This window comes from Parasteatoda tepidariorum, chromosome 2, assembly GCF_043381705.1.
Source record: "Parasteatoda tepidariorum isolate YZ-2023 chromosome 2, CAS_Ptep_4.0, whole genome shotgun sequence".
In the NCBI taxonomy this organism is placed as follows: Eukaryota; Metazoa; Arthropoda; class Arachnida; order Araneae; family Theridiidae; genus Parasteatoda; species Parasteatoda tepidariorum.
The window spans coordinates 23791213-23801190 of NC_092205.1; the positions used below are offsets into that span (position 1 = coordinate 23791213).

General features: G+C 28.6%; 1 protein-coding gene and 2 long non-coding RNA genes across 3 annotated transcripts in view; all 3 read left to right on the forward strand.

Annotated features, from left to right (window-relative positions):
- Positions 1-446, forward strand: part of LOC107436251 (uncharacterized) — a 5993-nt gene extending 5547 nt beyond the window's left edge. The window contains exon 3 of the mRNA XM_016047889.4: positions 283-446. Within this exon, the coding sequence (XP_015903375.3) occupies positions 283-400 (118 nt within the window). The 3' untranslated portion in view covers positions 401-446. The remainder of the gene's footprint in view (positions 1-282) is intronic.
- A 3618-nt stretch (positions 447-4064) lies between these two features.
- LOC107436260 (U-scoloptoxin(16)-Er11a) overlaps positions 4065-9978 on the forward strand; it is a 17410-nt gene continuing 11496 nt past the window's right edge. The window contains exon 1 of the long non-coding RNA XR_006225754.2: positions 4065-4116. This is a non-coding gene — a long non-coding RNA (U-scoloptoxin(16)-Er11a). The remainder of the gene's footprint in view (positions 4117-9978) is intronic.
- On the forward strand, positions 5891-9401 carry LOC139425075 (uncharacterized). The gene is made up of 3 exons (XR_011636278.1): positions 5891-5926; positions 7319-7451; positions 9266-9401. It is a non-coding gene; the product is annotated as an uncharacterized lncRNA (long non-coding RNA).

The window sequence follows — 9978 nt, forward strand, 5'->3', positions numbered from 1 at the left end:
CAATTATTCAAAATATATATATATATAAAACTGGATACTTTAAAAAAAGAATAGCATCATTTTAAAACATTGAAATTAAAAACAAGATTGATATAAAGTAATTTTCAGGTTTCGGCGAGAGAAATGGCGATCGGCAGCCGATTGTGAGACAATTTTTTAATCATTCCATTGCCAGTGTCGATCATTAGTTTTATCCTATATCTCAAAAGGTTTTCAGCATTTAACAGCCAGAAAATTAATTTATATTAATCGTTTTTATTATCTGATCCTTTTTTTTTATAGTTGTGCTGCAGAGATTACTTGTGGTTTTACAAAAAAAGGCCCTGGTCACTTTCCTGACTGCTGTCCATATAATGATCCTGATAACTGTAGAGAATTGAGTGAAGTACCTCTTAAGTGATATGGTTCCTATAGAGACTTGAAAAATAAATAACATTTTTTGGAAAGTTTGTTTCTTATTCATTAATTACACTGAAGGACAAATTTTTATTGCATTTATAGAGTACTTGATCTTGCCTAATTCGGGTACGGAGATATTAAATCTGAAATTAAATTTGCTTCTAGAGCTACAGATTTTTATTTTAAATGACATTTCAAGTTAAATTTTTGTCGAAATGTGCAAGTTTATAAAAACGTTATATTTAACAAGGGGCAGCATAAATGTTGCGACAAACTTGAAGAGGAAAACGGATACACGATCTGGCTTAAAAGAGCTTATTAACAAATGCCTTGAAATGTCGCCGTATGTTGTTATATTCGTTTACCTTTTATGAACTGTCCAGAAAACACACGAAGAAACAATTCATAATAGGGAGGCGCCTCAAGTGGCGTATGATGAATTTTCCGGTCATGGGTTTTTGAGCTGTTTTAGTCCTGATGATGTGCCCCAACTCCCCTAGAATTTTGTCATTATATTTATGTGACCCTCTGTTGTATATAACGTTTTGAAACTATACTATATTGCAAATTGAGAAGAAACTCTTATTCTTACGGATTGTTAGGATGAGTATGTTTGTATCTAAGTGCAAACAAAATGGATGCCAAGCGCCCATTGCGAAAACATATCAACTTCACCAACTCTTGAAACGACGCAACTTATTGAATAAAAAAATATTGTTTTGTTAATAAGAATTAATAAAAATGATATCTAAAAATCATAACAAACATACGTCTTTCTGCACGTATTTAAAGAAAATGATAAAAGAATAATAAGTATTGTTTCGTGTAGACGATTTTTTTCTTCGGCGAAAAAAAAAAGATTCTTTAACTCGCATTTGATTTGTTTAGGGCCATTTTTCAGTGGTTCAATCAAATCCAATGCTCTTGCAAAGTTAGATAGTTGTTTCTTTTAAAAGAGTGAATGGTCTCCTTAATCGAAATATATGCTTCGACAAAAATAGCCTGAAAATGTCATTCAAAAAATGTTGCTTACGAGAGAAACCGATTACAGATTTGAAATTAGCCATGTGAAAATATCCAAGATCGGTTAAAAAATCTCATGCAACAGAAAAAAACAACAACAAATTAATCTGTTTCCCAGAGCAATTTATTCTGATTTCCACTTAACACGGGTGTAATATTACATTATTTTTTTTAAAAAAAAATTCTGATTGCGGAATTGTTGAAATGCTGGAATAACATTCCTTTAGTAATTTTCATTTTTTTTGTATGCAACAAACTTGCATCTCACGCTATTTCATAATTCATTGTCGAGTAAAAAAGTTATCCAGCAACAGTTTATATAAAAAATTTGAATAAAAATGGCGTTTTCCCTCTCCGTTCACACTTTTCAGAAAGCTGAACCACATAGCGAGGGAAGATATATTTGGAGTTGTCATATACTTGTAAATTATATTTTGAAAACTATTAAATTTAAAATTTAGGATGATTTGTCAATTATTCAAACTGACAAAATTTAGTTCTGTAAGCTTAATTTCTGAATATACAATATCCGCAGTGTTCAATGCTCCAAAAAAAACCCCGGACCATTCGGAATAACTTTTGATCTAATGATCGGATCTTCAAGCTCTAGGGATCAATCTTAATGACTCAAGGGGGGGGGGGATGATCTCAAGTATGTTAAATAATTTATGCAGATGTTATTTCAAGTTAGGAAATCAGGCAGAATTGGTTAGATTGGTTTATTAATAACTCCTGAGAAATCGAATTCCAAAAAAGTCGTATATTTAAATTCCCTTTTTCAAAAACTATTTAGCCGATTTTTGTACTTAGTAGTTTTTAGAAATTTTGTATTTTTGCCATGAACAATTGGATACTTTAAAATAATGTAAAAAATTGTATACCTTACAACTCAAAATTGTTTCGATTATTACTAAATAAAATAATGGAAATTAATACAATAGTAAAATAATAAAAATTATTAAAATAATAATAATAATAAAAGAATAATAATNCAAATTGTACGTATTTCAAGTATGTAATTCTAAAATGGGTTTTACATATAAATAAATAGTCTATTGAAAAATAAATATAATAAAATGATGCTAAATAATAAAATAATAAAAAATAATAATAATAATAAAATAATAATAAATATTTACTAAAATTTATTTTTACATGGATGTATCTTTGAATAAACGAAACTATTATTCAGACGAGCACTCCATCCCTTGGGCCACCACGGTTCATTGTACAATATTAAATTGATCTCAGAGTGAGCTGATAAAAATATTATCGGATTTATTACATAGCTCTATGAACGTGATTTCCAAATATTTAAAATCGTACTACCTTATCAGAAATTTTTAAACTCGTTTAACCACCATGTCATCCAAAAAGCCTTCTTGCAAATTAAAACATTTTAAACTTGTTATCATGATATTTGTAAAGTTTAAGGAAAAAAAGTGTTTAAATATACACTTTATCAAAAGTGTAGCAACCTCACACAACATTAAGGTTTGGAGTACTGATATTATGACTCAACATTAAAACTTTTTATCTCAGAAAGCACCAATAAAAAAAATGTTGATGAATTCACTACTAAATGTTCTATATATTCAATATCTACCGCGAACACTGTTAAAAGTTTTCTAATTAATAATATAATTCAAATTTGCTGATTAATATAGCTATTGAACCACGAACCACGCTATTGTGCAAATTAAACCATTTTAGATTTTATTACTGGATACAATGGCAATTACTTATTAGGCCCACTGAATGAAGCCATTTAGTATCTTACAAATTGGTACATATTATAGCGAAAAGGGCTAATAACCGACAGAACGGAGGTTTGAGTTCAGCCCTGACACGTTATTTTCCCCGTTTCCTTCAACACATGAAGAGTTTCTAGTGTCCTCTTCAATTTGTGACCCTGAACTATTTGAGTACGATACTGTGATTCACTCAAAGATGGCAGCATTATAATGCTGCTAAAGTATCTCCAATGTCCAATTAAATTTTGTTTTTACTATTTTGGAACTATGCTAGTTGTAAATGGTTTAAAAAAACCATATAGTTTTCTATTTATGTTTTTTTTAACCATCCTAAAGATATAGGTTTCAAAACTAGTTGCAAACGGTTTCAAATGAAAATTTTAATAGTGAACTGATATTTCTTTGTTAACAATTTTAATTTGATTACACTAAATATTTGAATTTTTTACTGAAAACTTGATTCCTTTCTGCAATGAAATTTGAAGATATATAATATATTATGGTATGAAATAAGGTGTTCTACTAAAAATATAGTTATTATAAAATAAATATTATAATAATTATTATTATAATATAATTATTAAAAAATAATTTTTATAATAATTATTATTATAATATAATTATTATAATTATAATTATTATAATTTTTATTACTTTTTTATTTGAAACATTTCAATTGGGTATACACTCTGTGTTATGTTATTTCTTATTGAACTTAATTGTTTGATAAATTGATTAGATCTAAAAGGCTTCATATTAGTTCATCTTATTTGTACAAACCACTATTATTTTTTTATGAACATTTTTACGACGCTTTAGTTGAAGATATAAATCATACAGAAATGGGGAAAAAATAAAAATTTTTTACATTCGCGGCGTTTGGAAGATAATCTTTTTATTCTTAGGGCAAAACTCTGTTCGTAAACTTCATCGAAAATAGGTAAAAGCGTTGATTTTGTCTTTAGATTTTTAAAATTAAATTAGTTTTTAATATTAAAGTATCCTTAATGAGAGAAAAAAAATTCCTGAGAACAGTATTTGTCCAATATAATTTGTTGTCTCTCTTTAAGAGGTCTTCTTTATTTGCCAATTTGGATTTCGGATTAAAATGGCCTCTGTATTTTTTATTAATTTAGTTTTTTTAAATATCATAATATAATGAGCATGAGCCGTGGTTGCTTAAAGGATAGAGTTTTCGTTTTCCAATGAGGTGAACAGGGTTCGAATCCCACCAATGGTTGATCGATATGAATTCTCCCACAACTTTTCTTGTGTTCAGGGATTGGGTTCAAAATTACAAGGCTACGGAGTTCTCAAATCCTAAATTGGGTCGACTGTTCAACGAGTGTAATAAAATAAAAAATATAATGAGTATTATTTTACAGCAGAATACTTTTGAAAAAGGTGGGAACTGAAAAAAGATTTGCTTCATTCGAATGAGAAAGAGTATTCTATGAATAAAATAACTCTTAAAGCTTTTAAGATTTTACCATCAAAAACTTATATCTATGTAATGATCTGGTTTAGAATTTTGAAAATTTACTTTTAAATTTGTTTTAACTGACAAGAGCTGATTTGGTTGCAGCTGATAAATTACTTTGCGCAAATTACGCGAATACGAAGAATTTTTTTAATATTTATAAACAGATAAATTTGTAATAGTTAAGTATGTTTCTATATGCTCATTTCAGAATTGTATTACATTAATTTTGTATATGAATTGCTCCCTGAAATTTCAAAGCACCAAATGGTATAATACCTTTCCGCTTTTTTGTTTATTCGAATTTTTTTTCGAAAGGCGCTGATTCACTTCTAGACGTGAATTCCTTAATTATAAATTAATTATAAATTAATTATAAATTAATTTATAAATTAATTATAAATTAATTATAAATTAATTATAAATTAGTACTGCAATTAATGCTTAAAAAATCTAAATCACTAATTATTGTGTATGGTTTCAGAAATGTTTCTTAAATAGTTGATTCTGTTTTTCCTCGGATTAATATGTTCGGTATATAGTGCTTTTGAGGGACACTATATGTTTATTAAACAGGTCAAGTTTGAAGATAATAAGTATTCGATAACAGTAACATTAATGTATATATATTTATCAATTTTGAACAAATGAATACTAATCATTGAAGGTCAGATTTTGATAATTTTTTTCTCACATTTCTGGACTTTTTTTTGTATTTTTAAAACATATTCTTGAAATTAATTTTTAGAGCATTTTTTTAGGTTTTGGAGTGTTGTTTTTTTCGCTTATGGAAATTTTCATGTATTTTTAAACTTGCGGGCATTTTTCGAATTATTCATGAATGTTACTTAATTTTTGTGTACTTTAACATGAGAATATAGAAATTTAATTTAAAAAAATAAAAGATGCTCTTGTTTCACATTTAAAAATACCAAAAAGCAACAATGATCAGCTGATTCAGCTTCTACTGAAATCCTCTCTTCTTTAAAATGAAATGATTTTACCATTTGTTTCTCTAGATTGTAAAGAAATTGCCATTATTCTCTCAAGTTTTGCTTTAAAGTTAATTTGCTTAGTCATGTTAGCAAAAGTTTTGAAAATCACTAGGATTTTTATTCCATACCTTGCTAGCGTGGCCTGGGTTCATCAGACTAACGAGGCACGCATTAAAATTTAGACTTAAAAATTGAAACACGATGAATATGTTCGGTATTAATAATGCGGTAAATCATCGANTATATGTATATTAAACAGGTCAAGTTTGAAGATGGTAAGTATCCGATAACAGTAAGATTAATGTATATATATTTATCAATTTTGAACAAATGAATACTAATCATTGAAGGTCAGAGTTTGATAATTTTTTTCTCGCATTTCTGGACTTTTTTTTGCATTTTTAAAACATATTCTTTAAATTAATTTTTGGAGCATTTTTTTAGGTTTTGGAGTGTTGTTTTTTTCGCTTATGGAAATTTTCATGTATTTTTAAACTTGAGGGCATTTTTCGAAATATTCATGAATGTTACTTAATTTTTGCATTCCTTAACATGAGAATATAGAAATTTAATTTTAAAAAAATAAAAGATGCTCTTGTTTTACATTTAAAAATACCAAAAAGCTACAATGATCAGCTGATTCAGCTTCTACTGAAATCCTCTCTTCTTCTAATCTTTAAAATGAAATGATTTTACCATTTGTTTCTCCAGATTGTTAAGAAATTGCCATTATCCTCTCAAGTTTTGCTTTAAAGTTACTTGCTTAGTCATGTTAGCAAAATTAAATTTAAGCCTCTTAAAGGCCTTATCAGTTTTGAAAATCCCTGGGATTTTTATTCCATACCTTGCTAGCGTGGCCTGGGTTCATCAGACTAACGAGGCACGCATTAAAATTTAGACTTAAAAATTGAAACACGATGAATATGTTCGGTATTAATAATGCGGTAAATCATCTATTGCTACACATAGTTGGAATCTTGGGCATAAATTAACTTTCGACAATGGCAAAACTATTTCCCCACCAGTCACATCAGCTAATCCTGATCCGGAATCTTGCTCCATTCATATAAAAGCTTAATCTCTTGATAACGACATTAGTTTCGCATATTAGTATCTGTCCATAGAGCGTGGAAATGCATTTTACCCTGATTCGGACTTTTCGCTCAGAAAGTTTTTTCTGGTTCTGCTTTTCATTTTATTTTTGCTTCGCTCTCAGCTACTACAGTTTTCTCAGTTTTTTTTCTCTCTTCTTTTTTTCCAATTTTTTGTTGGTAATTTAACATTTTATATTTTAAATCATTTTTGTTTTTTCCCCCCTTCTCATTCACGCCTGGAAAGTCTTGAGAATGTGCACCGATTTTTGAGAGTTTGAAATATACCGACTTTCATTTCCATCTCCATATTTGTTAAGCCTATGAATCAAGTATTATCTTTTATGCTATTTGAATATCATGAGGTGTTATTTTCTCCTTAAATTACGTTAGAATTAGGCAATTTTTAAAGCAATTTTTTTAATCAACCAAATGATTTAATTTCCGTTTGAGATACTTAGCCATATAAAAAAGAATATGTGACAAAATCATGCAATCATTTACAAATTTGTAACAGTATAATTCGATAAGTTGTATCGTCGGGAAGAACTCGCTTACAGACGATTTAACTTTCAGGTCATTGCATAACTGAAGAGTTCGGAAAGATTGAAGCAGGTGGGTATACCGACAGCCCTCCCGATGATTGCAGGCAAGCTTTCTGCCACCCTCCTAACAAAGATAATGAAAATGCTGAAATACATGTAAATCGGTGAGTATATTATACTTGTAATATGTATTAGCAAAATGCGAGGAGACCAATTTTTATTTTATTGTAACCAAAGTGATTTGAACTGAATGTGAATCAGAGGTAGATAACTTTTATTGATTAAGGTGCCAGTGAACCGCTTGATGCAGAATTTTTGTTAAAAAGATTTTTTGCTCTTTTTTTCTCAATATTTTGTATTAATTAAAGTAAAATAAGTGAAAGATATCATATTTAACCTTCTAGTAATTTATGGTTATAAAATACAGCAGGAAAGACCAGTGTCTTTTTCTGCCTTAAAGGTGAAATCTCCTAAACACAGCTCACTTCCAAACAATAATTTTTCAAATTTGAACTTATTTGCAGTTATTTAAATCTGAAAGAAAAAGTAATTCATCATTAAAATTTCTATAATTTACGAAATCAATTATTAATGCGTCTTTGAAAATTAATAAAAAAGTAAAGTTTTTTTCAAATTTTTTCTTGGATTTCATATTTTAGTACAAATCTAATTCCAATAATTTAACAGATTTTTTAGTAACTATTAGACGGTTTTTTATTATAAAAAAATACCAAAAGCTATTTTTGTTTGAAATTTACCGGTGTGAGATACCGGTGTTCCATTTGTGTCAAAGGGTACAACAATGGTTTATTAATTTCTATTTCTTAGTGTGTCCGTTATAGTGCTTAGTAGTGCTTTTTTTAAAAAAAAAGTAAATCCTAGCACTTTGATTTTAAACTATAGAAATAAATTTTTGCTGCTAGGTTAACTTTCTTCTAATCGAAATCGAATAAACATTATTTTAAAAAATGTTTCAGTTTATTGTCAATTTCAGATAAAATATCATAAAACAAGCACCCTTTGTGATAAAAAATTAACTTAAATTAATGAAAAAGATACTATAGTCAACTTTAAAACCTGAAAAATGACATCGAAAATTGTAATTTTTTTAGTCCACCTATTATGGTACACTATTATTGGATATGTCGTTTTTTTTAATTGTCTCTTTAAGACCAAACGGTGCTCCCGCGTCAAAATTCGCATGCGTTGCTACAGCTACCGTTGCTGTTGAATAATTTGAACACGATATTTCTTTTACAATTCTTGTTCGCTTTAAGTTCATCATGCATTGAGATTTGATGGGTTTATTTTTGAAAATTGGGTCCAGAGAGATCCTACGAAATATGTATTTCGTTGGTTCGATTTCTCTATTCTCTCACATTTCGACAAAAAACTCATCTCAATACACAATCAGCAGTTTATTATTTAACTGTGGGACCAGAGAGATCCGGCGAAATAATGTCTTCAAAAATGTTAGCGAATAAAAGTAATTGGGTATACTATAGCCTACGCCACTGGTTCTGTTATTCCTACCAAATTTAACCAGTAAACGGCATTTTCTGCTCACTTGACTTCTAGCAACAAATAAACATTAAATGAAGTGTATTTTTATAAGTCGACTGCTCGCCAGGTAGGAATCGAATTAGTCTAGTTCTTTCTGAAATAATTCATTTTGTTGTTTTATCGAAGTTTATGTATTTAGTAAGCATATTTAAAACTCGGTTTATTAATTGAGCTAAAAGTTAAATGTTATTTCTAGTAAATCTTTCGAAGTAGAAGTAGTAGTGTTTTTTTCATGTTATACACAATTTAATGTATATTTCTCGTACACCTTTAAAGTATCTATCGTGTGTCACTTTGTGGCACACATTCCATATGTTCGCCTTTTTTGAAATAAGCGAAATTTTTTTTTAGTACAATATCATAAAGTAAGTTATATTATGTTGATACTTGAAAAAAATATTTTTTTCTTTTTCAGTTGTTATGAATTATTAACCACTTGTGGCTTTACAAAGAGGGGACCCGGTGAGTTCCCAAAATGTTGCCCAGTCAATGAACCTGAAGGATGTTCACAATTTCACATAAGTGTAATTCCTGTTTAATTGAAACTAAAAATGATTTTGAATGAAATTGTACTTTGTTTCCTTTTCTTTGAAAAAAATATCAGACTAGATCAATTGATTAATTATTGCTTCTTTTCATTAAGGTTGTTTTCAGATGGCTTCGTTCTCATGTGAAATGATGTTTTTTCGAATAATTTTTTTTTCTATTTTCATAACTACTTTGAGTTTGAACAGTTACTCATGACTGTTAGGACAAATTTAGCTTATCTAAAGCTAGCACTATCTATGCTTATTCTGAAAATGGTGCAAAACGCCAAAATGGAGAAAAGCCACAGTTTCGTGGAAATGAAAAGCATTTGTGATCGAACTTTTTAATATTTAAAAACTTACTTTTATGCTGCATTAATTTTAGCTCATGAAAACTTATTAAAACTGATAAGGCAGTGATTTTGATAATTTTTTTCTACGTAGAAAAACGTGGCCAAATTGGCGATTTCTAAAAGAGTTTATGAGCTTTTAAAATATTTCAGTTATTTGTCCCTTCTAAAGCCCAGGTAATTCTACATATATATATATATATATATATATTTCATAAAAAATCGAATGTAATAAATATTTCGGACATTCA